The 27989-nt window shown below is 36.8% G+C and overlaps 1 protein-coding gene across 1 annotated transcript; it reads right to left on the bottom strand.

Annotated features, from left to right (window-relative positions):
* Positions 1-9581: 9581 nt before the first annotated feature.
* On the bottom strand, positions 9582-17410 carry LOC129079487 (N-acetyllactosaminide alpha-1,3-galactosyltransferase-like 1). Its single transcript, XM_054584734.1, has 4 exons — positions 17373-17410; positions 17139-17186; positions 10694-10831; positions 9582-10248 (listed from the first exon to the last, which is right to left on the bottom strand). The coding sequence occupies exons 1-4, from the start codon at positions 17408-17410 to the stop codon at positions 9582-9584; spliced, it is 891 nt and encodes a 296-aa protein (XP_054440709.1).
* Between the last annotated feature and the right edge of the window lie 10579 nt (positions 17411-27989).

The following is a 27989-nucleotide window of genomic DNA, read 5'->3' as shown; positions in this document are numbered from 1 at the left end:
ATGCAGGAGGCAACCACTCAGTATTTCTCTCGAACATCGGTATTTCTCTACCTCTCTTTCTTCCTCCTTTCCCCTCTCTCTAAAAATAAATAAATATATTTTTTAAAACCACAACTTAAAAAAATTACAGTGAACATCATATTTAATGGTGAGAAACTTGAAACTTTCCCTTTAAGATCAGGAGTAAGGCAGAGATGATTCCACTCACTACTTTTTTCTTTTTTCTTTTTTTAAATTATACTTTATTGACTATGCTTTTAGAGTTGTCCTGTTTTTTTCCCCCATTTGCCCGCCTCTACCCAGCACCTTCTACTTCCTCAGGCAATCCCCCTACCATTGTTCATGTCCATGGGTCATGCACATAAGTTCTTTGGCTACACCATTTCCTATATTGTACTTTACATCCCCATGGCTATTCTGTAACAACTTATTTTTATTTCTTAATCCCCTCACTTCTTCACCTATGCTCCCCCTCCCCCTCACATCTGGCAACCATCTAGTAAGTAACTTCTTTTCTCTTGCTGCTTTTGAGAGTCTCTCTTTATCTTTAACCTTTGGCCTTTTAATTATAATGTGTCTTGGAGTGGGCCTCTTTGCATCCATCATCATTGGGACACTCTATACTTCTTGGACTTGCATGTCTATTTCCTTCACCAAATTAGGGAAGCTTTCTTTTACCTGTTTTTCAGATAGATTTCCAATTTCTAGCCCCTTCTCTTTTCTTTCTGACACCCTTATGATGCGAATGTTGGACCTCTTGAATTTGTTCCAGAGGCTGCTCATACTGCCCTCATTTTTTTGGATTTGTTTTTCATCTTGTAGTTCCGATTGGTTGTTTTTTGCTTGATTTGTTCCAAATCACTGATATGATTCTTGGCTTCATCCATTCTCCTGTTGTTTCCCTGTAAATTGTTCTTTATTTCAATTAGTGAATCCTTCATTTCTGACTTTTTTATGCTGCTGAGGTCCTCACTATGTTCCTTGAGCATGGTTATAAACAGTGTTTTGAATTCTGCATCTGATAGATTGTTTGGCTCTTTCATTTAGTTCTTCTTCTGGAGTTTTGATCTGTTCTTTCATGTGGGCCCTGTTTCTTTGTCTCCTCATTTTGGCAGCCTCCCTCATTGGGCAGCTTCAGAATATCATATTGCATCCAGTCATCATGTTCCCTTAGTCTCCAATCTGTGACAGAGTTTTGTTTTTTCCTTATCTTTCATAACCTGGACAGTTTTGAAGAGTACTGGTCAGGTATTTTGTAGGTTCTCCCTTAGTTTGGGTTTGCCTGATGTTTGGGTTTGTCATAATTATATTGGGAATATGGATTTGGGGAAAGAATACCAAGGAGATGAAGTGCCCTTTCCAAGGGTTGCATCAAGACAGGGGCACATGATATCAACAGGACTTATGACTGGTGATATTAACCTTGAGCACTTGGCTCAGATTCCTCTAGTTACTGTTTCTCTCTTTCTATATCCTAGTCTTACAAGAGAGTCATTAAGTTCAGTTCACACCAAAGAGGGCGGGAGTGTATTTTTAAATTGCATTCTATCAGTCTCTATTTAATATCCTTTTTACCCCCACCTTCCAAAAGTCCACTTAGTTCCTGAGCCTCTGAATGATTCTGTGATAAATATCATCTTAGTTCTTAGCTTTCCCCACTATATCTTAAGTCACTTTTGTACAGTCCAGCTTCCAAAATTTTGTTCCTCTTCTCTTTAAATTTATAGAAACCAGAGGAATTTATGAGTTTTAAAAATCCTTTTATTGTAGTTTTAGTGGGGTTTCAGAGAAAGTGAAATTGAATGATTATGTTCAGTCTCCCATCTTTATCTAAAAGCCTTGGGAGGAAATATTTTTTAATTATCAAATTGACATTTAATCTGTGTTTGGATTTGCTATTTCTGTTTGTCATAATTCAACCATTGATACAATTCATGGAACACTGAATGTTACTTTTCTGTACTATTTTGTATTTCATGAAACATTGTGATCATTCAAGAAATTTGGTTCACAGCTAGAGAAATAAGGCTTCTAGAGTTGGTTGGTGTGATCAGCTCAGGTTATCAAAGGTAGATTGGGGTTACTGCTGTAAAGTGAGGCTTATGTGGAGTATAAGATGCTTCCTTTTACATGTCCAATTGTTATTAAGTTTAACAAAAAAACAAGACGGGCTTGGACATCTTAGGAATCAGTTAGTTTGGGTCATTTGACCAGGCAAAGAACCTTAACTGACTTACACTAGCCTAAGACAACAAAACCTTGAATGGTGGGGGTGGGGGAGAGTTAAAATATACATGATAGTTACTTGAAAATTTGTGTAAATGATGACTGTTGCCCTCTGTATAGTAACTCTCTTTCTCTTTCCCTCTGTCCTTTGCCTTCTTTTTAAAGAATTTTTTAGAGCAGTTTTAGGTTTACAATAAAATTGAGAGAAAGATACAGAAGTTTCCCATGTACTCCTTGCCCCACACAGACACAGGCTCCCTTATGTGTCTAATTCCCCACTAGAGTGGTACATTTTTCACTAAGGACAAGTCTACGTTGACACATCATAATCATCCAAAGGGTTCTTTCTTGTGTTGTACATTCTCTGGGTTTAGACAAATATATAATTACATAAACCTACCATAATATCATATAGAATATTTTCACTGCCCTAAAAACCCCAATTCATCCCTGCCCCCCAACCCTAACTATGACTGATCTTTTTATTGTCTCCATAGTTTTGTCTTTTCTAGAATGTAGTTGAAATCATAAAGTATATACTCTTTTATCATCTCTTGTTTTTCTACAATTTTAAATGTGTTTTGATATTGGTTTTGTTTGCCAATTTAGTGGCTAAGTTGCAGTTTTTTCTTTATACACATTTTTATAATTTTTATTACTTTTTCAACAGGTGATGCATGTATATGGCTCCAAAACCAAAATGATATAATGTATGTATTGAGAATTCTCACTCCTCTGTCTCCCTTGCTCTTCAGTGCCCTGCCCCTTATTAGTGACCAGTTTTATTAGTTTCGTGTTTGTCTTTGTGGTGCAAATTCAAACATATGTTCTCATTCTTCCCCTTCTTACACAAAAGATCACATTATTTATACTTTTCTATGCTCTGTTTCCTTCACCGAATAATAGATATTAGGACATAGAGAATTTCCTTGTTATTTTTCACAGCTCTGTGCGTGTCCGAATGTTTGTTTAACCAGTTCCCTATAGGGAATGAGGTGGGTGTGTTTCTCATGTTTGCCTTTGAATAACCTGCATGACCCTCATTCTATAGGTGTGTAGGTATATTTGTATATAAATTTCCAGAAGTGGGAGAGCTGCAGAATATTGACTTAGTATTACAGTGTACCTAGAGAGGGATTAATTGTCAGCTGTTTTAATAGTCAGGGACAACCGGGAAAATAGCAACCACTCCTAGTAATAGCAACAGAGAAAGTTCAGGGAAGTGGTTACCAGGTGACAGAACCGAGTGCCTAATTGAGAAAATGAAGTAACCCAGAGATTCGCAACAGCAGAGGAGACACTGCTCATAATCTGAAGAGACAAAAGTGAGAAGGCTGTTACTGAATCCCAGAGCTGGAGGCTAGAACCTCTGGTGGGCGCTGGGGCCCTTAAGGAATTGTAGTCACTGTCAGAGAAGAGCCTGAGATAAAAGAGATAGGGAGAGAAATATCCTGGTTTATTCCTTTCCTCCCTTGTCTTCCAGTAATCAGATGATAGTGAGCCTGTTAATAGAGGTCTGTCCCCTTATAGTCCAGAGCAGAGCAATGGAAGGACAAAGAGTGGATTTGAGGACATATGGGCTCAGAATCTGTACAGTCTACAGCTTTTGCTACTCAGCACTTAAGTTCACCCTCTAGCCACGTTTCACACCGTCATACTTCTGCCTGTTGTATGAACAAAGCCACTGTCTTCTTCTCCCCAGACAAAACAGACTCCAAGTCCTATTAGTCATTGTAACCTCAAATGCAGGATCTACTGGTGATCCTCATTTCTCTTCAGCGGGTCAGATGTGACTTTTTGTGGCCTGGGAACTTATGAAGTAAATTGTAAATCAAGTTCTACTAACCAACACTCCATATGAAACTGTAGGTAAAGGGAAAGGGAAAAGAGTAGAAATCATTGGTTAATATGTACATAACAAAAAGTGCATCAGTGCTATAGTCTTTGTTGCTGTAAAAAGTCACAAGGTTATAGCTGATATTTATCACTTCCCTCTACCACTTACTCCGGTTTTTCCTTTGTTTTTTAGCTAGTACTGCAGGTAGCTGGCAGGCTGACTGTATCAGGATATATTCAGAACAATAAAAAACACTCATGGTATTTTAACAAAGAGAATTTAATATAAGGAATTGGTTAAACAGATTTGGAAAACCGAAAAATCAAAAAGAGGAATACTGAGCTAACCCAGAGATAGGAACTGGAGGATGAAGCTACTACACCTAGGTCAGGGGTGACAAAAGGAAGCTTGTTGGAGAGGCCCCTCAGGCCTCTGAGGAGAGGCCGCTGCCTAACTGTTGCTGGTATCTTTGGTTAGACATGATGAGGCTGATTCTAGAGATGTCCTCCCTGCAAAAAGCTGAACATTATCATTGATAAACAACAGTCAGGGAAAGAATGTATGTTTTCTCCCTTATCTGCCTTGCAGAATTGAAGAGGAAGTTAACTGGCAAAGTAGAAACGTAGTTCTCCTGGTCTGCTCTAGTATCAAAAAGCAGAATATAAAAGGGTGGGTATGGATCAACAGACAAACGATTTAGTAACCGACACAGCTCATCATTTGACCTACTCAGTCCATATACAACTTTCTACATCTATTTCAACTTCCCATACAGCATAAACAATTTTCAGCTTTTCTTGAGCAAGATGCAATTATCTTTTGTAGAAATAGGCACTCTCACCTTTTCCCCTAAAAGAAAAGTCCCAAATGTTACATTAATCTCTGGATGATGTTAATTACTCTTTGAGTTCAGTTATTGCCCCTCTTGAATATTTGCTAATCTTAAGATGAAATTGTACAGTTAATCACTGCTATTGATTCTTAAAATTACAATGGGAAAGGAGAAAAAAATTGTTAATATATACAAAAATGCATAAACACACATACTTTAAATACAGAAGAAAATAATGTTTAGGTATAGACCTTTGTACTGTCTGTCTGGTCATGAGCCCATAGTTGATATTTGTCACTCCCTTCTTTTATTCATTTCATGTTCCTTTTCCTCTGAGGCAGCACCTGTACCAGGTGGTGTGATCCAAAGCATCATTCCTGAAGGCTCTGAATCTGCATGGTCTTGTCTTTTTTGTGTTGGTTGTTGCCGTTACAGGAGTTTTCCACTTTTACTGTGAGACTGTAGAGGAGAAAATGAATGTACTTGACACAAAGGAGTTAGAATTGGTGACTGAAGACATTTGGAATGGGAGAGAACGGAAGTCTGTATATGTGTTAACATTTTTACGCTATGGCATGCGGTTGTGGTTTGAGGTGGAGTAGATTTCAGGTAGATCTGGGTTTAGGGTGGAGTTCCCACCTGTCCTCGTTTGCCCACACTGAGGGATTTCCGGGAACCCGAGACATCCTGTGCTATAAGGGGAAAAGTGCCTGGCAAACTGGGACCAGTTGGTCACCTTACCTAAAATGAACTGTTCAGGGCAGATTAGTGACAAGAGCTTCTTGGCATGAGCACTGTCACCTGGGATAATCAGTCCTTAGGAAGTGAGCAGTGAAGATGCCTTTAACTTGGCCCAGTAGGAGAGCCGTTGGTGATGATTCTTACTTAATACTCCATGGTTGCTGCTATTGAAATCTGTCCCCATTGGAATCCATGGATCTAATGTGGTCTAGGGGGAGAGGATGTTGGAACTAAAATCTGTGACCCCCTCTAACAGTGCAACTCAGAGGAGGCAGATTCTTTCTCATCGCAGACCACACCACACCACACCACAGCCCCAGAAACGTAAGGCTTCGCTGGTGACTCCAGATGAAGATAGTCTGGGGCTTGCCAGGCATAGGGAGGAAAAAGTAATGCACTTGGCGCGCTGCAGAACTGAAACACTTGGCGGGGGCAGAAGAACGTTCATGCATGTGGGGCGTAACTTAGTGAAGTGTGAGCTGTGCAGCAAATGTGACATCAATAGGCTGGGGAGGGGAAAGCCAGAGAAAACTTGGCAGCACTCAGGCTTTTCTGGAAGCAATTCCAGTCTGGAGGAAAGGATACGTTGATTAAAATTACTTTCTTTGTGATCTTGCGCCATCTAGTGTTAATTGTCATTTTCTCCTTTGTCCTAGTTAGATTATTAAAAGAAAGCAGATGATTGAAGAACCCGAGGGCAGTTTCCAAGTCATCAATCGTTTGTTTGTTTGTTCATTCGGCAGATACCGATTGAATGCCTTCTATATGGCGATTACTTTTCTAGACACTGGGATCACAGCTGTGACTAAAACAGCCAGAAATCCTGAACTCATGGAAGCTTATGTTCTTGTGGGGAGAAAGACGATCAAATAAGAAAAATAAGTAAAACATATACTATGCTGTATAGTTATAAATGTTAAACAGAAAAAAATAAATCAAGGAAGGGAGAATTAAGTTTCAAGTGGCGGGGGAGGGAGCTTTATAATTTAGATCACGTGTTCAGGTTGGCCTGCCTGAGAAGACTACTTCTGAGTGAAAAACAGAGGTAGTGAGGGAGCATTTGGGGCAGAGGAACAGGCCCTGAGCTGGAAGTGTGTCTGGTGAGTTTGAGGAACACGAAGGAGGGATATGCTGAATAAGGGGGACAGAATTAGGAGATGAGGCCTTCGGGAATCACAGTAAGAGCTACCACATTTATTCTGAGTGAGACAGGAAATCATAACCGAGTCCTGAGCAGGGGCATGGTTTTACAAAGTAACATACAGGGTGGGGCAAGAGTAGGTTCACAGTTGCATGTGAAACAGAGTTGATTCTTGTATCATTTATTAATTATTGTATATATTCCATGCAAATAACTGTAAGCCTATTTTTGCCACACCCTGTATAAATGAGTCTATGATATATGCCTTTCCATAGGTGTTTTTATGCTAAACATTATTCATTCATTTAATAAACATTTTTGCTGAAGTTTTCTATTTTTCATTTGTTTTGAGGTAATTTGGAATGAATCGTTTTGACATTTTTTATGATGACTGCTCTAAAATCCTTGTCAGATCATTTCAGCATCTGATTTCTCTCTGTATTACCATCTGTTGACTGCCTTTTCCTTTTTGGGTTGTGACTTTTCTGGTTCTCAGTATGAGTGGTTTTTTTTCATTGTATTCTAGACTTTTGAGTATTAAGTTTTGAGACTCTAGATCCTATAAAAATCTCTTATTTCCGCAAGAGAACTCACCTGTTTCTGTTTATTTTGGGGGGCTGTGGTTCCAGTGACAATACAGGTTTCAGAGCTTATACAACATTATTCTGGTCCAGTTTGTTCACCTAGTGCCACCAGGACTCCAGCTCGACCCCACTGATGCTGCTGGCAGGGGTGAAGTGCTCTTTCCCAGCAGGCCCTGGTAGGTGGGTGCTGGGCCACGGGGCAGTGAGTGCTTCCCTGAGCCTCTCTGGGCCGCCTGTTCTCTGGGTCACCTGGTGCCTGCCCGATCGCTGCTGGTATTGCCTCAGGGGGTGGAAGGTGATTTCCTGGGCTCCTCATGCCAGTGCTGTGAGGGGGTGAGTGGAGGATGCTGGGTCTGTGGACACAAAGTGTCTCCTTTAGCCTTCTTTCTAGGTCACATGGTATTAGCAGGCTTCCTACAGCATCTCTGTCAGTGCTTCTGAGTGAGGGAAGCATCATCCTGGGCCTGCCTCTCTGCCTCTGGTGGTAGTGGGGTGTGGGGGTCACCCTTACCTTACCTCTTTCCACTGGGTGGAGGCCCAGCAGATGCTGGACATGGGTCTCCCTGCACTGCTGAGCCGAGGGCCAGGAGACATTGGGCCTGTCAGTGCCTGTAGACAGAATTCTCTGCCAACTCCTCGCAGGTGCTCCTGGTGCAGGCAGAGCAGGCCAGCCAGGTATGGAGTGGGAACGGGGTTCCTCACTAGGTCTCTGCTAGGCTGCCTTTTTCTTGGGCCTTCAGCCAGAAGGATCTGACTTTTCCTAGATACATTTTTTTTTCTCTATACCTTTTGGTGGTTTTGAGTGGTAGGCCTCTCCTGTGCCCAGCCTGGGATACATGGGAGAAAAAGGACTCCCAGGAAATGCACCTCCATGCTTTCCTCAAGTACTAAGGTCCCTAGCTGGGCTGCCTCTCTCTTTCCACTTTTCAGAGTCCTTTTACGGTTGTGTCTAATTATGTCCTGCATTCTTACTTGTATTTACAGGGGAGTAATAGGGAAAGTGAGTCTATATCATCTTGTCTAGAACCAGAAATCTCAAAATAGCAGGTTATTTTATTTTATACATCTTTCTCAGTCCATCTCTCTCCTTATATTTTGCTATAAATAACAAGAAGAAAGCTTGGAAGCTTCCTTAGCTCCATAAGATACATGTTCTGTTTTCCACATAATGAGAGGAGGCAATGTTGTCATACTTTCTCTCATTACCTAACAGAGATTCCCTTCCTCCAGTTTTCAATAACATGTTCCTTCCTTCCTTTTGAGTGGTGCCCTCCAAGTCCCGATGTCTACTAACAGTCTGTACTGCCTGCTTCCAAAACCACCTCCACAAAGTTTTAGGTACTTTTTTATGGCATTGTCTTGCTTTCAGGTATAAAATCTGTGTTAGTTATTTATTGCTGTGTAACAAATTATCCTAAAACTTTGTAGTTTAAAACAACACACATTAATTATCCAACAGTTTCTGTGGGGTGGGAATATGGGCATAGCTTAGCGAGATCTTCTACAATCCTTCTGGTTCTCTCACAAGGCCCCAGTCAAGGTGTTGACTGGAGATGATGTCTCATCTGAAGACTCAGCTGGGGAGAGATCTGCTTTCAAGGTCACTTCATAGTTGTTGGCAGTATTTAGTTCCCTAAGGGTTGTTACACTGAGGGGATTCAGGTCCTTTTTGGCTGTTGTTGGCTGTTAATATCTTTGTAATGGTAAAAGTAAAATACATATTTGGTAAAATGTCTCTAGTTCACCTTAGTTCAATCAGATACTAGTTTGAATACAAATTGAGGATATTAATCACAAGCAATATTTATCACAATGCTGAAAAACAGAATAAATATTTGATGAGTGAATTGATAAATGTTTATCTTTACCCTTACCTATATCCCCTTGACATTTTGTGGTTATCTATCTCTATCCATCTATATTTTCTGAACAAGAGTCTGGGTGTATTTCTTCATAAAACATTCATTTTATATTTCCAAAAATATTTCCACATTATCTAAAATACATAGATAATAAGATTACTGTATACTAACATTTAATTATCCATTTAATTATTCAGTACAGGTAGATTTAGATGCTTTGAAATTATTAGGGGAAAAATAGTTTATTTTGAAAGATCATACCTTTTTGTAAGTCTCTAAACACTGAAAAATTTAATGTTTTATCTTTAAGTGCTTATTGTGATTCACTTATTAACCCATAAATCTAATGACAGAACTATCAAATCCTTTTTGGCTGCCATACTATCTTAATATTTTTAATTTGTGGAGGAGTTCTAAAAGTTGGATCCCAATTGTATTCTGGTGATAACAACTTAGTGGGCTTATTGATAAAAAAATACTTGTTTAGGTGATGTTCATATGTGCTGTTAAGTTCATTTTTGATGTCATCAATTACTCCTTTTTGATATTCTACAGTGAAGGTCAAAACCTCATGGGGTGTGCCACCAAAAATGGCACTGTGGTAATAGAAATCTCCCTTTCCAAAAGGGATGAAAGCTGCTGATTTAGACCTTCTTTCATAAGGGAAATTTCTGGCATTTTCAAAGTACCACCATGCATGAAGTTGAGCTACAGATTTGCCCAGGGTTTCCACTCCGAAGTCATGCTTGAAAATCTGGTTCATGCTCATACTGAAGAGAAAGTCAACTTCATGCTGGATGTGTTCTATGATGTACATATTCAAGTTCTTCATGCATATGACATTAAAGTCTTTCCACATTTTATCTTGTAATACATTCAATAGTTTAAATGTTCGCAGGGGACCTAACACTATGGGAGGTAGCCTGGAGAAGTCATCCATCAAGATGTAAAAGATAACATTGTGGCCAATCATAAAGTGCTTATTAGCAGATTGGATGAACTGTTTCAGGTACTGTCCTGTAAACCTGTGAAACACACACACACAAAGAAAACAAGAAAAACTTATTGTGCTAAAAATCATCAGGAGAACACACGTCATTTAAACATGCTGTCTAATACATGTCATTGTTGCTAAAGAGCTACCAGTGGGTAAGGGTAGAGAAGTTGGGTCTGGATCTTTATTGGTTAGTGAAAGAGAATGCAGTGATTTGGGGGCCTGAGAAGAACCATAAAGTTTGTTGTAAAGAAAGAAAAAGAGAGCTAAATGAATATTAATGAAGAGATTCCCAAGTAGTATTAAAGACTTAGCCACAACTGAAGAAAATAACTACGATAGACAAATAAACATACAGGTCAGCCAGAAATAATGATTAGGGCTAATCATGAGTAGCTCTTTGGGTGCAGAAAGTCCTTGGGTGCTTATCTACAATAAATTTTCCCAAAATAAAAAAGGATATTAGTAGCACCTACTTTCCAGTAGCCCATACAACCAAGCCAATGGTAATGTTCAGCCTTTTGTAGTATTTTTCCAGGACCTGTCTATTATAAGTTTCTTCCCATATGATTGGAGCAAGCCAGTCAGTTGTTGTTATCACATCAGGACGTTTTCTGTTGAACAAACAAGAAACAAGTTAAGCAGATACCACTTACTTATGACAGTAGAAGTTGCTGTCCAAGTGAATATGCTCATGATTATAAAGTAATTACTATGTGCCAGGCACAGTTATTGAGTGCTTTACATTTAATCCTTGCACTGTCCTATAATATAATTGCTATTATTATCCTCTTTTTCATATGAGGAAACAGGCACAGATTGGTTGCATAAATTGCTTAGTATCACACAGCTAAGAAATGACAGAGTCAAGAGTTAAGAGCGGCTAGTTGGACTTCAGAATCTATGCATTAGTCATTGCACCGTACTGCCTTTTCAGCACAGGGATTTTTTTCCTTTGCGCTCTTACTGCAGCTTAAACTTAAGTAGCCCAAGGTTTGACCATTTCTCTGATTACTGGCTAAAGCAGGCAGCACGACTGCCTCCTTCTGTCTTCTTTACCGCCCCCTTCTCCTTTTTCTTTTCCTCCCTCCTGTTTTCCTGGAAGCTCTAGAGGACTCCTTTCACTTTTCCCCTAATCCTTTAGGCTCATCAGTGCAACCTGCAGGAAAACAAAATTAGTCCAAAAAGGGAGAATGACATTAGATTTGCTTCTAATGATGACAATAGGACAGCAGAAGTAGCAACATTAGTAGGAATAGTTTTGCTGGAGGCAGGGCATTAAACTAAAGCAAATTAAGAACTTCATCTTGGAAGGAAATGCATACAAAGTGAGAAGCCATTTTGCTGTTGGTGATTGCAAGTTTTCATTACAAATCCAGACCCAGGTAAGTGTAGGATTTGATGACCCTTAACAGTATTGATATGTTAACAATAATATACAGTAGTTCTCCTTTATCCTCAGGGCATACATTCTAAGACCCCAGTGGATGCCTAAAATTGCAAGTAATACTGAGCCAGCCCTATAGGAAGGGGGACCCCCCAAAAAACCCCTGAATTTATTTATTAAAAAAGTTGTGTAGTCATTCTTACATGTTTAAACTTCAGTCACTTGCAAAGTACTCTCCAGTTAATAGAATACACCTATCAAGATGTTTTTTCCACTGCTCAAAACGGTTTTGAATTAGTCAACTTTGATGTCTTTAAAGTGCTTCTACCCTTTTTGTTTCACCTCTTCCACATTGGCAAAATGTTTCCCTTTGAGGACTTTTTTTCTCATTTGGGGAAACAAACACAAAAAAAAAATAGCTCTGGGCAAGGTCCGGAGAATAGGGAGAGATCAGGTAAATAGAGAGAGATCAGGTAAATAGGGAGTGTGGGGCATGGGGTCAAGCCATTTTTGGTCAAAAACTGCTAAATACTCAGTGCTGCATGGGCAGGTGCACTCATAAACCACCCATCATGAAATGAGCAAATGCCTTGAAAGAGTCTTCAAAAAAAATTCACAGAAGCCAAACATAGCCTCTCATAGCAACACCAGCTGGTGCACTGTTACAGATGGGTTCCTAGGACACTCACCTAGCGGGGGAAGCCTGTGTGACAAGGGGCCTGCCCTCCAGAAGAGAATTCTGGGTTCCTTTGGGTCCCTCTTCATGTTTGACTCTCAACTCTTCAACTCTATCTTAAAATTGGCCAGATGTATCCTTGCCACAGTGATGATGCTTAGAAATTATGTACACTATAGATACAAATCAATATCTATTAGAGAAGATGAAAGGGTTTGAAGATTGTCCGTCCTTCCTCCTTAGGTCAGATTAAGGATTTGTTTGCAGAGTGAAAGAAAAAGTCTCTGAAAACAGAAGGCAGTTAAAAACCTGTGTATAGAAAACCTGTGTTTGATAAACAGAAGAGGAAGAAATAGAAGAGACTTAGAGTCATTTGATTTAAATGCTGACCAGAAGTCATCCTCTGCAAAGGAGGCCTTCAGAAATCAGGTGGACAAGGTGACCCACCCTTTGGATGCCTTGCCTAACTTCCCTTGTTGGCTTAGTGTCTATGTACAAAGGGGTCCTAGCTACTTGGAGTCCAATGGGGATGACACATGAGCTCAATGACATAGACATCCCCTTACTGAGATGGAGCTATTACCCAGTGCTGAGTGCCCAACCTGCCATCAGCAGGGGCCAACCCTGAGCCTACCGTATGTCACCATTTCCCAGGGGGGCCAGCCACCCAAGTGATGGCTGCTTGATTATATTAGACTCCATAATGAAAGGGGCAGCATCTTTGCTTTGGGGGAGTGTTTCATGTACTGGGTAAGGATTTTCTTTCCCTGCCTTCAAATCTGCCAGCTTTGTTGACTTGCAGAATATCTGATTCATTGCTATTGTATCACACATAACATTGCCTCCACCCAGCGTATACTTTCATGGTGAAAGTAGTATGGCAATTGGCTCACTTCCATAAAGTTTTCCGGTCTGAATGTGTGCATCACTGGCCAGGGGCAGCTGGCCTGGTAAAAACTGGAATGGCCAAGAAAAGTCTCAATTTCAGTGTTAGTTCAGAGATAATTCCTGAAACATTGAGGTCCTGTTGTATAGTGCACCATTAATGCTTTGAATCAGTGAACAATGTGAATAACATTTCTTTCAAATCTAGAACACACAGTCCATAAAGCAAGATGGATGTGAGGATGTTCCTACTCAAGATCATATCTCGTTTCTACCTTATAGAATGTTTACCTGCCATCGTTGTGACCTTGGGTTCAGGGGGTTTAGAGTTTCTAGTTTTCAATGGAGAAAGTCCTTCCTCTAGCAGGAAGTTCTTCTCCACCTCCTGTCTACCTGGCTTGATCACCATATTACCAGCCTAGTATGTGCCCTTTTCTTCTTTCCTCTGTATTCATATAATTCTATATAAAATATGTATACAACACACACACACACACACACACACACGGAGGCTTTTAAAATCTTATTTATTTTAAAGTCATGAGATGATGCACACACTCCTGCACCTTGCTTTTCTCACCCAGCACAACCTTGTGAAAATCCTTCCAGATGATCTATATTAGTTCCTATTCATTCTTTCTGATGGCTGAATAATATTTCAAGGTTTCGACAGTTTGTTTAGCCAGTTCCTTAGGAATGGGTATTCACTTTATTTCTGGGATTTTTTTTTTGTCACTATGAGAAGTGATAACAATAAACTTTCTTAATCTTATATCCTTATGTATTGTCGCCGTTGTTTTTGCTGGATAGTCCCAAGAGTGGGATTGCTGCATATGTATGTTCATTTTTAATAGGGGTTGCCCAGTTGCTTTTTAAATGGCTGTAAAACTTCACATTTCCATAAGCATTTTCACTACAGTATTTGACTGTAGCTTTTTAAAAATTCCAATTTAATGGGTGTAGCAGCTCATTATTATATTTTATTACATTTCTCTAGTTTTCAGTGAATGTAAGCATCTTTTCATATGCTTGTTGGTTATCTCAATTTGCTTTACTGTGAGTTTCATATTTTTTCTATTGAATTGTTAATTTTTTAGCAGTTTGTAGGAGTTCCTTGTATTTGGATAATTACATCTGTATTACAATTTTCCCCAGATAATTTTCTCATCTATTAAATTTTGATTCTTCTTAAACCAAATAAAAGTTTTTAAATTTTATGTAGCTAACTGTAATAGCATAATCAACAAAATATAATTTAAAAAATAAATTTTATGTAGTGAAATGTATCTTCTTAAGTAGCTACTACGTTTCTAGCATTTTAATTAAGTTTTAATTATGTTTCCTTTTTACCTAGATTTAACCTGTCCTCTTATTGACTTTATAATAAGATTTGTGATTGCTTCACTTTTTACATTTAAGTCTTTAATCTATCAGGAATTTATTGTTATATGTGGCATAGGATGGGAGCTCCACATTTTTACCACTTAGATAGCCAGGAGTACCAGCATCATTTATGAAATAATCCAGTCTGCCCTCATGGATTTTTTTAGCCATAAGTATTTATTTAGATAGAAAATGTCAGTTCCCTCCCCCCAAAATGAAGTGAATCTGTAATGTGTTCTATTTCAGACAATGAATTTTGGTCATAACTTCTAAGAGCTTGTTATGGGAAGGGAAGCTTCAAATAAGAGCTTTCTCAAGTGCCTGGAGGTCTTGGATCAGACCTTTATCTTTGGGAATTCTCTTTGTAACTCTCCTCCTGATTTTTAAAATACCATCTTTATTATACCTCAATTTTCATACAGCATACTGTGCTCTGATCCTGGATTTACCATGCTTATGATCTATTCCATATTGATTTGATCACAATGGTGCTAGGCAAAATTCTCTTATTTTTCACACTTTCTTTGGCCGTTCTGAGATATTCTTTTATATTTTCTTGAAACTTATAATTTTTCCTAAATAAAAACAAAGCTGAACTTCTTCCCTGATATCTCAATATTGAAAAGGTCATTTTATTTTAAACTAAGAGCCAACATGATGCTTAATAATAAAGCACAAGCAGCCTTCTAATTAAGAATGCCTTCTACCACTATTACATTGCTATGAAAGTGTTATCGTTTCCATTAGGCCAAGAGTTTTATGTATTTATTTATTCTACAAATATTGAGCCTCTACTATGTCAAGTCTCTTTTTAGGCACATTCTAGTGAGGAGAGGCAGATAATAAATGAACAAACTAGCAAATATATAATATGTTGGGTTCAGGAGGTTTAGAGTTCCTAGTTCTCAGTGGAGAAAGTCCTTCCAAGGATTATTATGAGCACAATAGAGAAAAATAAAACTGGATAGGGAAGGAAGGGAATGGGGGTGCTGTTCTTTATGGGGTGGCTGGAGTCTTGAGGGAAGTGAGAGAATGAGCCATTTGGCTATTTGAAGGATGAATGATTCTCGCAGAAAGAGCAGAAGGTGCAAAGGCCCTGAGCTGAGAGCATGCTTGGTGTATCTGAGGAACATCAAGGAGGCCAGTGTGATTAGAGTGGAGAGAGGTCAGAGATAGATATTAAGCAGCTATTTTATCTATAATTATTTTTCACATTGTAAACTTTTTGAACTCTTTGGAAAATATAACAGCAGAGGTTCTAAATGTCCGTAACAGCAAAAACCTACACACAGCTTAAGTGCCCATTAACAGGGCAATGGATGAACAAACTGTGGTATAAGTCCACAGTCAATCATTATGCAGCCATCAGAATGAATGATAGTAATATGCAATATTTGGATGAATTTAGCAATCTAATATTAGGGGAAAAATAAGTCCCTGAAGATTACATACAGCATGATATACTCTTTATAAGTTATAAACAACTAAAATTTTAAGATAGACTTTTCCAAGAATATATATAGAAGGTACAAATTTATATTTAAAAAAGAAAGCAAGGAGATGATAAATCAGGATTCAGAGTAGTGGTCATTGCAGAGTATAGAGACAGAGTGGAAGCCTTGGAAAGAACACAAAGCTAGATGTTAAAGTTGTTGAAAGTTCTAATTTTTGTCTCATTAAAAATAAGTAAGCAAGAAGGCACACACATAAATAATATAAGTAGATTTTGCATGGACTAATGATGAGATGAGTCATCAAGCAAGGATTATTATTAATCTAATTCTATGTATCTATTTTAAAAATATAAATATGAAAAAAATTCACAATGAAATAAATATAAAAAGATGCTGACATTTAATAATTACAGAAATGCAAATTGAAATGAGATATTTTAAGTAATATTCTCCATTAATAACATTTCATACTACTAGAATAAAATATAAATATGTAAAACAAATAAAATTTTACTAACATTTATCCCCTGCTGATTGGAAAATAAATGGCATAATCTTTAAAGGGCACTTTTAGCAGCCCTTTAATTAAAATTTAAAATGTTTATATCCTTTTAAATTAATGATAGAAATATCCCACAGATAAATTCACACAACAGTGTGCAAAAACACCTGAAAAGGATATCCATTAAAATATTACTTACAATAGCCACCAAATTGCAAACAATTCAAAACCAATAGAGTTAGCTGAAATAATTATGCTCTATAGCCATAAAATAAGATACTAGATAGCTATTATAAAGAATGAGCTTCTCCCGTGAGTGTTAATGCCAAAATCCAAAATCAAGGGAAGTCATTAATGACATTTTGGGGGCTACTTATAAAGTGATTTTTTTCCTTCCCCTAACAAAATGAGCAATGTTAAACTAGATAATAGCTTTCTTATTATGACCCTTAATTACCTGACTCTTTATAAATAAATCTTAGTTTTGTACATAAAAGCCTTAAAAGTAAGAACTCTAAGTCTGGAAAACCTCTCAAGATAACTACAATTTGGTGATGGGGAAAAAAATTTCCCTCCATTCGAATTGAGTTATACAATTATTATTATATTGTGAGCAGAATTTTTTTGTTCTTACTTAGGATCAAACCAGTCTGAGAGCTGAGGTTCTTCTGCTTCGTGATCCCTGGGTACAAAGAGAAAATCAAGTTAAGAGTAATCCACTCATTCTGTAAACATAGATTGCACCCCCATTACATGACAGGCACTATTTGGTGCTGGTTTGGTAACTATGAACATTTAGATCAGCTCCTGCCCTCAAGGAGCTAATAATCTAGTAGGAAAGACAAGATTAAATAGATAATTATAGTACAGCATGAGAAAGGCTAACAGGGAAAAACGGATCTCCATGGGAGCATGTATGTGTAAATGGGGCATCTGACCTGAATTTGGGGCCAAGGGAAACCAACTAGAAAGGAAATATGTAAACTGGGTCTGAAGAGATAAGGGCTAAAGACACAGAGGGTGAGGAGGTCATGACCAAAGGCAGGAAGGAAGTGACAGTATGGTTTGGGTTGGGGTCATATTTTAAACATTAACAGAACAAGAAAAATAATGTATATTCAGAGAAAAATGCAGATTTAATTAAGTCATTTTTCAAACATTAGTCGCTTACTATGTGACAGACACTCTGTTACATGTTGAAATGGAGGGGTTGAAGAGGGGCCCAGATGTTCATCTTTGATTTTTATTTAGAGAGGACCCACCTAAGGTTTTGTTGTAAACTTTTAAGTTAATTATTTAGTTAACAAGGTTATGAGGATATTTCCCTTCTATAAACCAGGGACATTTTGTACCATAAGAATAACTTTAGGCAACTTCTGCTTCCAGAAGGATGGAATAGTACTAATTTTCCCTGTTCCTATCACTAAGTATAGCTAAAACCCCTGGACGTTATATATAATGACTCTGAAAGGTGGAGAGAAGGCAGATCAGGTCGACACCTTGAGACTCAAAAACTGACGTGGCAGTGAGTTCCCTGGATTTTCCGTCACATAGATCCTAGGTTGGGTGTGAAGGAAGCCAGCAGCCCAGAAATGCCAATGGGCAGACCCAAACAGAGCCCCAAGAAAAGCCTGCTCTTTATAGCTAAAGGACCAGGAAAAGGGCAACCCTGCAAGACAGAAAAGTTTTAAACACTACTCACTGTACTCCAACACGATACCACAGCAAAACTGTGGCCCCATGCCCATCTCTCTAGAAGCAGCCAAGTGGAGAGCTTAGATTTCCATCCTCTGCAGATGGAAAGGAGGCTCCCTCACCTCCTCACCAGTGTGGAGTTAGAGGAGGCTGGTGGAGGTTAAGAGCTTCCACCACCACTCAGCATTCCTGGTCCTCCCTGTGTGGTGGGTGTCAGCGGAGAGCACGTGGGAAGTCTGAGCTCCTGTCTGCTGTTAGTAACAAGGAGCCCTCCCTACCGGGTTTCCTGGAGGCAGAAGTGAGAACCTGAAATCTGACCCTGCAACTGGCAGGGATGAGCAGGTGCCACCCATGGCCCAGCTTGAGCAGCATAAGAGGATGCTTGTTAAAACACAGATTTATGTCCAGGTTTCAATAAAATATCACTCATTTTACTAAGAATCAAGAAGATCTCTGAATGAGAAAGGACAATCTGCAGATGCCATGAAAACACAGATGTTAGAATGATTTGACAAGGATTTTAAAGTGGCCATTGTAAAAATGCTTCAACAAGCAATTACAAACACTTGAAATAAATGAAAAAATAGACAGTGACAGCAAGAAATAGAAAGTCTAATCAGAGGCATAGGAGATATAAAGAAGAACCAAAAGGAAATTTTAGAACTTAAAAATGCAACAACTAAAATAAAAACTCAATGGAAAGGCTTAAAACTCCATGGAAACAGCATAATAGAGAGGATGGAAGGAGAAAATCAGTAAACTTAAAGATAGAATGATAGAAATCACTCAGTCTGAACAACAGAGAAAAGGAAGGGAAAAAAATGAACAGAGCCTCAGGGAAATGTGTAACAAAAGATTTAACGTTCATGTACTTGGACTACTAAGAGAAAAAGGGATGGACTGAAAAAGTATTTTAAAAAATGGTAGAACATTTCCCAAAATTTGACGAAAGACATAAACATACAGATTCAAGAAACTGAGTGAACCCCAAACAGGATAAACCTGAAGAAATCCATGATAAAGCACATAAGAGTCAAATCTGTGAGAGCAAAAGCTGAAAAAAATCTTGAAAGCAGTCAGAGAAAAATTATCCACCTATAGGGAAAAAAATTGAATGATAGTGGGTTTCTAATCAGAAATCATGGACCCAAAAGGAAATGGAACAATGTTTTCCAGGTGCCACAACAAAAGAACTGTCAACCAAAAGGTCCTTCAGCAGATGAATTGTTAAACAAACTTTAGTACTTCCCTTCATGGAATATGACACAGCAATAAAAAGAAACCACCTATTGCTATACATGACAACATGGCTGGATCTGAAGGGCATTATGCTGAGTGCATTCAGCTTATCTCAATACCATATATACTGTATTGGGTTGGCCAAAAACTCTGTTTAGTTTTTTCTGTAAAATAAAAGACACATTTTTTGTTTTCACCAATAACTTTATTGATTTGGATATTTTGAGTATGTCGACCATTCTGGCCATTGGCTTCTGGTGGTAGAGGCCAGGAATGCTGCCAGACATTTTCCAATGTACAAGACAGCCCACTGCAAAGAATTATTTGGCCAAAATAATTCCAAGAAATTTTGCAAATTACTTTTGACATGGTCAATCAGTCACAGAACCTTCCCTATACACTGCATAAATCTTTTTATTTTGTTTTAGTTGTGTTTTTACCATTTTTGAAATAACAAAGCATAATTGCTAAAATGTTGCATAATTTCTTCTATTTTCAATATTAAAATGGCTGCACAAAAAATCATCAATTTTGATAATTCTTTTTTAATGCATGCTGATATGACAGCTATCACAGTACAATCTAACAAAATTGTTTTGAATGAAGTTAACAACTTAGCACTGCTAGAGCCTTCGTACAGAAAAAACTAAACAAACTTTTGGCTAACTCAATATGATTCCATTTATAAACTTTTCAAAGTGACAAAATTAGAGAGATAAAAATAGATTAGTGGTACTAGGGAGGGCGAGGGAAAAGGGTTGTGTGTGAGTATAAATGATAAGTGAGAGGAGGTCTTTGTGTTAAGGGAATAGTTTATATCTTGATTGCTGTGGTGGTTACACAAATCTATACATGTGATAAAAAGTCATATAATTTTACACATACATTGTTTCAATATAACAATGTCGTGTTTTGATATTGTGCAATAATTATGTAAGATGTAACATTGGGGAAAACTGGATGAAAGTTACATGTGACTTCTTTGTACTATCTTTGCAACTTCCTGAGAATCTATAATTCAAATCAAATATTTTTTAAAAACCTTTAAAAATGCATCCCTTTTTGACATTTCAGAGGCGTTTTTAGCCAAAGATATTTCATTATAGGATTTCCCCGGCCTCATGCTTATTCAAAATCAAAATCATCCACAGGGCAGAGGGAGACTAAGGGGAGAAAAATAGTGGGACAACTGTAATAGCATAATCAATAAGATATACTTTTAAAAAAGCAAAAAAAAAAAAAAAAAAAAGGAAATTGTCCATGCTGAACTTCATTAAAAATATACAGTGACAAATAAGGAATTTTTTCAAAGTTCATTTTTTTCATGGTTGATTTCACTAATTTCTCAAGCCCTACACAATGGTCAATAGTAGAAAATATGGTTGACTAATGAGAGCTATCAATCTGAAAAAAAATATCCTATCATCCTGGACAGAGATATTTCAACTATAGCAAATATCAAAAACTAGTTTGGCGTAAGCAGGTGAATGTGTCGAGTGAACAAAACCTGGAGGTGTACACATACACACTCACATACATATATGTATGCACTGTAGAATATTTCTGAACTGATACCCAAGAAATTTGTCAGTGGCTGCCTCTGGAGAATTCAGTCTAGTTTTCCATCCTTTCTGATTGCCAGTACCATTAGAACCCACTTGACTCCAGCCAGTTTGCCCTCAACACATTTTGTAGAATATTTAGGAAATCCAGATTCTTACGAGCAGAGACTTATCTTCTGTAGGTGCTTCTTTATTCTTTAGAAAAATGAAAAAAAAATGCATTTAGTGTTAAATTTGAACAAACCCCTATTGCAGTTAGAATAACAGAAACTCTAGAATTCAGACTTCTTCATTTATTCACTTGTTAGCCAGATAATTATTAAACCCTTACTATATGCCAGCCATAATGCTACAGTTCTGTAATATATAACACCCAGTTCTGACATGACATTGGCTTTTTCTATCAAGGCACAATACCCGAGAGGGCAAATAGCATATAGAACGTGCTATCAAAGAGATGGGGTTAATTTTAGAAGTCATTAGCCCCCACAATATTGCTAATTTTCAAATAGCATTCAGTAACATTGAATTGCTTATTACTAAAAAAAAAAAAAGAAGACTATAAGGAGGAAGACATAATTAAGATAAGAATTTGAATTTATTTATGTAAGAAATTTTAGAAGGCTAACCAATTTTTCCCCAGTACAGCTGTGTTTCTACAGCTGGTTACTTTGAGTCTTGTTCTTATTAGATGGAACTTTGATGTAGTCTAAAAATATATCTAAAATAGCTCCCCCCCAAGATAACTCTGCCCTGTTATCTTGCCTCATTTATTTCTTAATAACATTATTATATAAAATACAATGCTCCTGACATTATATTATGTATTTCTTTGCCTATTGTCCATCTTCTCTACCTAGAATATCAAGTTTCCTAAGAGCAGTCACTTTGTTTGGGTTATGACTGTTTTCCCAGCACCTAGAACAGGGTCTGGTACCAAGAAGGTGAGGTGCTCAAGAAATATTTGTTGAATATTGAAAAATGAAAGAATTAGTATATTTATGATTTCATTTTTCCCCAAAGAGAAGGTAACTTTAAAAATTAATCTAGGGAGTGTTCATTAATACTTCTTGGGACAAAACTTTGTTTTTTAGATCAACTCTCCCAATCACTAAAGATAATGATTCATTAATTTTTTTATATTTACCGGAAATGATGCTTAATCAATGTCAGTGATAAAGCAAATGAAATCAATAACAGTATTTTCCTTTTAGAATTCATTCTCTGCTAGAAAAAAAAAGAGGAGAAATGAGGGGTTTTTTAAAAAGTAAAAAACAACTTCCTTACCATCTTCTAATAACAATGAATTTATGGAAATTTGGCCATCAACCCAAGTGTCTTGTTCTAGGATGTTTGGCCTTAGAAAGAAGCAGACTTGAGTTCAGGAAACCACCTGTCTTATCTGAAGTGCCTGTAAAAATCTCCTTTAGGATGCCATCTGCTTCTTTCTAAATTAGGTACAACGTGTCAATGACATTTATTTTGTGTTCCTTTATCAAAGTCCACCATGATTGATTGTACAAAAGAAATTTTTAAAAACTCTTCTTCTACTTCATTTATGCTTCTGTAAAAATAAAAAGAAGTGTTGAGGAAGACATCCTTATGCACTGGGATGCATTCTTTTCCCAAAGTTGCTGTTTATATATATCATTTCCTCACAAAGAAATTAGGACAAATAATTTATTCAAAGACTATAGGGGTAGTAACCTAAAAGTATATGAACTGTCTGAAGGTATATCTTTGTAAACATTGATTCAAAATCTAAATTAAAGGCATTAAGCTCTAAAATGGAATATTTGGCTCCAGCCAATGCACCTTGTATTGAAGGCGTCAGGATTTCTGATTGCAAGTGTAAACTGTGCTTTTAGTAGGCATCATCCAAGAACAGGCCCTGCTTTTGGATTATGTATGGAGTAAGTGGAGGTCTCTGATATTTACTTTTGAACACTTACAATTAATGAGAAAGATGTTTTGGATCTATACCTTCCAATATGGTGGTCATTAGCAACGAGTGACTAGTGAATACTTGAAATATTGCTAGTTTAAGTAGAGGAGTTTGAAGACTCAGTACAAATAAAATGATACCTCATTAATATTGTTTATACTTACTACATGTTGAAATAAAATTTTGGATATAGTGGGTTAAATGAAACACATTACTAAAATGAATGCCATCTGTCCCGGACAAAAAAAAAGCTAAAGCAGTTAATCACCACTAAACCGGTATTACAAGAGATCAAGAAATATCTTCCTAAAGAAGACATTTAAGAGGACATTTCTTTAAGAAGAAGAGCTCTGGCACGTGTGGTTCAGTTGGTTGGCACATCATCCTGTAACCTGAAGGTTGCTGGTTCGATTCCCTATCAGGACGCATGCCTAGATTGCAGGTTTCATACTTGGTCTGGGTGCGTATCATCCCGGGTCTGGGTGTATAAGGGAGACAATCAATTGATGTTTCTCCCTTGCATCAGTGTTTCTCTCTCTCCCTTCCTCTCTCCCCTTTTCTCTAAAAAACCGTGACAAAAATGTCTTCAGGTGAAGATAGAAAAAAAGATAAAAATGTGAATAATAAAATTGCAGAAAATCCATACCTATCAATAATTGCTTTAAATGTAAATGGATTAAAAGCTCCAAGGCCCACTTCAGATTGAAAGACACACAGTCTGAAAGTAAAGGATGGAAAAAGATATTTCATGCAAACGGAAATTTAAAAAAGGCTGACTTGTTTCCATATCTTGGCTATTGTAAATAATGAACATTTTGATGGTTGCCATTTGGGAGGGGGGTGTGGGTATGGGTGAAAAAGGTGAAGGGGTTAAGAAGTAAAAATCAGTATAGTCATGGGGATGTGAAGTAGAGCATAGGGAAGACAGTCAATAATACTGTCCTAACTATGGTGTCAGATGGGTACTAGATTTATTGTGGTGATGACTTAATTTATATAATGTCTGATCACTAGGTTGCACACCTGAAACTAAAGTAATATTGTAAGTCAACTGTAATTGAAAAAATAAAAAATACTAAAATAAAAAAGAAAAGGGAAAAGAAGCTGGGGTAGTAATACATATATCAGACAAAATAGACTTTAAAACAAAGACTATAACCAGATGTAGGGAAGAATATCTCATATACAATAGCCAAGATATGGAAGCAACCTGAGTGTCCATTGATAGACAAATGGATAAAGAAGATGTGGTACATGTATACAATGGAATATTACTCAGCCATTTGCAACGAAACAGGTGGTCCTAGAGAATATTATGCTAACTGAAATAAGTCGTACAGAGAAAATAAATACCATATGATTATACTCACATGTGGAATTTAAAAAGCAAATAAACAATCAAAACAGAAACAAACCCATAGCTACAGAGAACAAATTGATGGTTGCCAGATAGGAAGGGAGTTAGGGGGATGGGTGAAAAAAAGGGAACAGATTAAGAAGACAAATTGTCAGTAACAAAATAATCATGGGAATATGAAGTACAGCATAGGGAATGTAGTCAATAATGTTATAGTAAATATGTACAGGGCCAGGAGGGTGCTAAACTTATTGGGGAGACCACCTCAAGAGTTATGTAAGTGTCTAACCACTATAATGCACATGTGAAACTAATATAATGTTGAACATCCACTGTAATTGAAATATTTAGAAAGAATTTTAAAAATAATCACATTTTAAGCTGAAATAAAACTGTGTAATTTGAAATTCAAAAAACATAAAGGTCAGCTGTTTCTTTTTATATTTTTGCACTGTAGTTACTAGAATATTTAAAGTTACAAATGTGACTTGTATTATATTTCTTTAGACCATTCTCTAGATAATGCCAGACTGGGAAGGCTTCAACTGGGCATAATTTTAGTGTCCAGCAATGTGAAATGACCAACTTTTAAATTCAAGAACATTTGAAATACCCTGGGTATGAGGCAAGATTCCATTTAACCAGATTGTTTCTGACAACGTACCCTCAATGACATTATTCTTAAAGGCCTGAAATATGTTTATGTGTAACCTGCCTTGTACCATATACTTTTGAGGATGATCCCTACCTATGATTTCACCGGGTTATCTGAACTTTCATACAGTCTCTTAAGAGCCTTACCTTTAGTTTTGGTCTTAGGATGTTTTCTGAGCATTACATTTTGGGTCTCTATAAAAAAATATAATGAGATATTATCTAATACTCTCCTTGTGTTTGACTCTTCTGCTAATGGTGATGTCACCAGACTCTTAATGATGAAAGCATTACAAAGTCATAATGATACATCTATTTGGTAGAAAGTTCTTCTCATTGTTACCAGATGGTAGAACTTTGACTCATTTGAAAAAAATGAAGGATTTTAAATATTTTGCTTTTAATTTTTGTTGTTGTTGTTGTACTTCTTTACCTTTCTCAATGACTGATTTTTACTTATGGAAATATATTGTGAATGGTGTGCTGTGTGTGTATATGTGTGCATACGAATGTCACAGAACAAACTTTTTTTTTCTTCATCCTCTGTTAGGCATTGTCCAATTACCCAAGATAAAGCTAATCCCTTCTTATGTTTTCTTAGAATGTTTTTGAGTACTTATTTTCTGATTATAGAAGTAACACATTTTCACAGTATTAAATTTGTCAAGTGCATTAAAGCACAAAGAAGAAGATAATCAAATATAATCACACTGTCCTAGATAATCATCCTTAATTTGAAAAGTATACACCTTTATTTTGCCCTTATTCTTTAAAAATAACTTAGTTTTTCAGTTTTTCATATTGAAAAAAAGACAGAGTAAAAAATTCTAACAGAAAAAAAGTTGATATCAATGCACCTAACTCTTTCCATACCCCCCATCTCCAGCGGCAGCTACTGTTAACAGCTCATTGGGTTCTATTTATATTTTCTATATATATATAGTGCATGTATATTTCCCCTTTTTTTGCATGAATGGCAGCTTACTAAAACCACTCTTTGGTACTTCGAATTTCTCACTCATCAGTATATATTCTGGAGATCATTCCATTACATTTCATACATCCAACACTCTTTCTAGTGAACTGTATTTCATTATATGACTGTATTATAATTTAACCTGTTTTCTATTGTGAGAAATTTTGGTTGATTATTGTCTTTGATGTTGTTAGAAATGCCACAATAGAAATACTTGAATATGCTCTATGAGCACATGTTGAACTACATTGTAGGATAAATTTCTAGAAATGGAATTGCTGAATCAAAGGTTATACCCATTTAAAACTTAAGTAAATGTTGCCAAATTGTTTTTCATAGTGGTTATTCCAGTTTAACTCATATGATCAGTGGATGGAAGTACCCATTTCCTCACACCCTTATCAATACAGTGCTGCATTAAGACTGTGGTGTTTGACAGTCTGAAAGTGTGTATTATATCTCAGTGAAGTTTTAATTTACATTTATTTTATTATAGCTGATGTTGAGCATCCTTTTGCATTTTTAAGAGCCATTGTAATTCCTTCTCTGTTAACTGTTCATAGCTTTTGTTCATTCCTATTAGGTCTCTGTGTTTTTACATTTTTAAATAAACTTTTTATTTTGGCTTAATTTTAGATTTTAAGATACAGGAATTAAGACCATAGGGTTTTCAGATAGACAAAAAGATCATTTGGACAGAATCGAGAGTCCAGAAATAGGCCTATACCTATATGGACAACTGATTTTTGACAAATAAGACAATTCATTGGAGAAAAAAATAGTCTTTTTTCAAAGTTAACTCTAGGGTAAGTGGATATCCATATGCAAAAAGATAACTTTGATTAGTATTTTTTGTCATATACAAAAATTAACTCAAAATGGGTCACATAGTTTCACATGTACAGTATTATAGTTAGACATTTATGTAATTTTTGAAGTGATCTCTCCAAATGTAAAATCTAAAACAACATATAGAAGAAAACATAGGAGAAAGAGTTAAAAAATGGGCAAAAATATTTGAATAGATATTTCAAAAAACAAAACACAAAAATAAGGCAAATATAGGTATGAAAAAATTATTTTAGTCTTCATCTTCCTTAGTCTTCAGGCAAATGCAAATTAAAACATTTTAATGTATTACCACACACTTATTAGAATAGCTAAAATGAAGAAAACTGACCATCCCAAGTGCTGATGAGGGTAAGAGGACTGGAACTCTCATATGCTGTTGGTGGGAATGTAAAATCAAACAATTACTTTGGAAAAGAATTTGGCAGTAAATTAACAATTTAAGCACTCATCATACAATCTGGCAATTCTGCTTTTACGTATTTACCCAAGAGAAATGGAAGAATTAAAAAAAGATCAGTTTATGGCTTTTCATAGTAGTTTTCTTGGTAGTGGCCAAAAGGTGGAAGTGACCCAAATGTTTGTCAACAGCTGACTGGATAAACAAACTGTGGGTTAGTACTCAGAAATAAAAAGAACAAAGTATTGATAAGTGCAAGAATGTAGATGGACCTTGAAATAATTATATTGTAAAAGAAGCCAGGCCAAAAAAAGAGCAAATGCTGTATACTTTTATTTATGTAAAATTCTTAAATGTGTACATTTTTATGTTTTGACTGCATCAATCCTAAATTCAAGGAGGACCAACATCCTCTGTCCAGTATGGAAGCTGAAATAGGCAGAAATTTCCTCTCCCTGCTCCTTGTAGCTAAAACACAGCCACATGATCTAAACTATCTGGCATGCTTATCAGATTCCCCTACCTGGGACACTTTGAACCTTAAGTAATGTCAACTATTGAAATTATTTGTAAAGCAGTCAAGGACTAACATTATGGCAGATGTTTCCAGCTACAGCAATAAGACTATAGCAGGCATGCATATTATAAATAACATAATTACTGTAAGTATGCATTGTTACATATAAGTGTATATCTTTATATGAAAACCAATGATTCTTCCTTTTCCTTCCCCTACTTACTTTAATGAGGAGTGTTCTTTTTCTTTTCAATTTAGATCAGTGCTCACCAAACTGAAGAGCCACATGCA

This window comes from Pteronotus mesoamericanus, unplaced genomic scaffold (genome assembly GCF_021234165.1).
Source record: "Pteronotus mesoamericanus isolate MK-2021 breed Mesoamerican mustached bat unplaced genomic scaffold, CSHL_Meso_final contig_78, whole genome shotgun sequence".
Classification (NCBI taxonomy): Eukaryota; Metazoa; Chordata; class Mammalia; order Chiroptera; family Mormoopidae; genus Pteronotus; species Pteronotus mesoamericanus.
Note: the sequence above shows the minus strand (reverse complement) of the source record. Positions and strands in the feature narration are given on the sequence as shown.

Bases quoted from the DNA above. Each gene is read 5' to 3' on its own strand.
- LOC129079487 (XM_054584734.1), bottom strand. From the start codon at position 17,410: ATGGAGATCCGTTTTTCCCTGTTAGCCTTTCTCATGCT. The intron at 17,187-17,372 runs GTACTATAATTA...CTTTGTACCCAG, and splicing joins CTGTTAGCCTTTCTCATGCT to GGATCACGAAGCAGAAGAAC. The intron at 10,832-17,138 runs GTAAGAACAAAA...TTTGTTCAACAG, and splicing joins TCAGACTGGTTTGATCCTAA to AAAACGTCCTGATGTGATAA.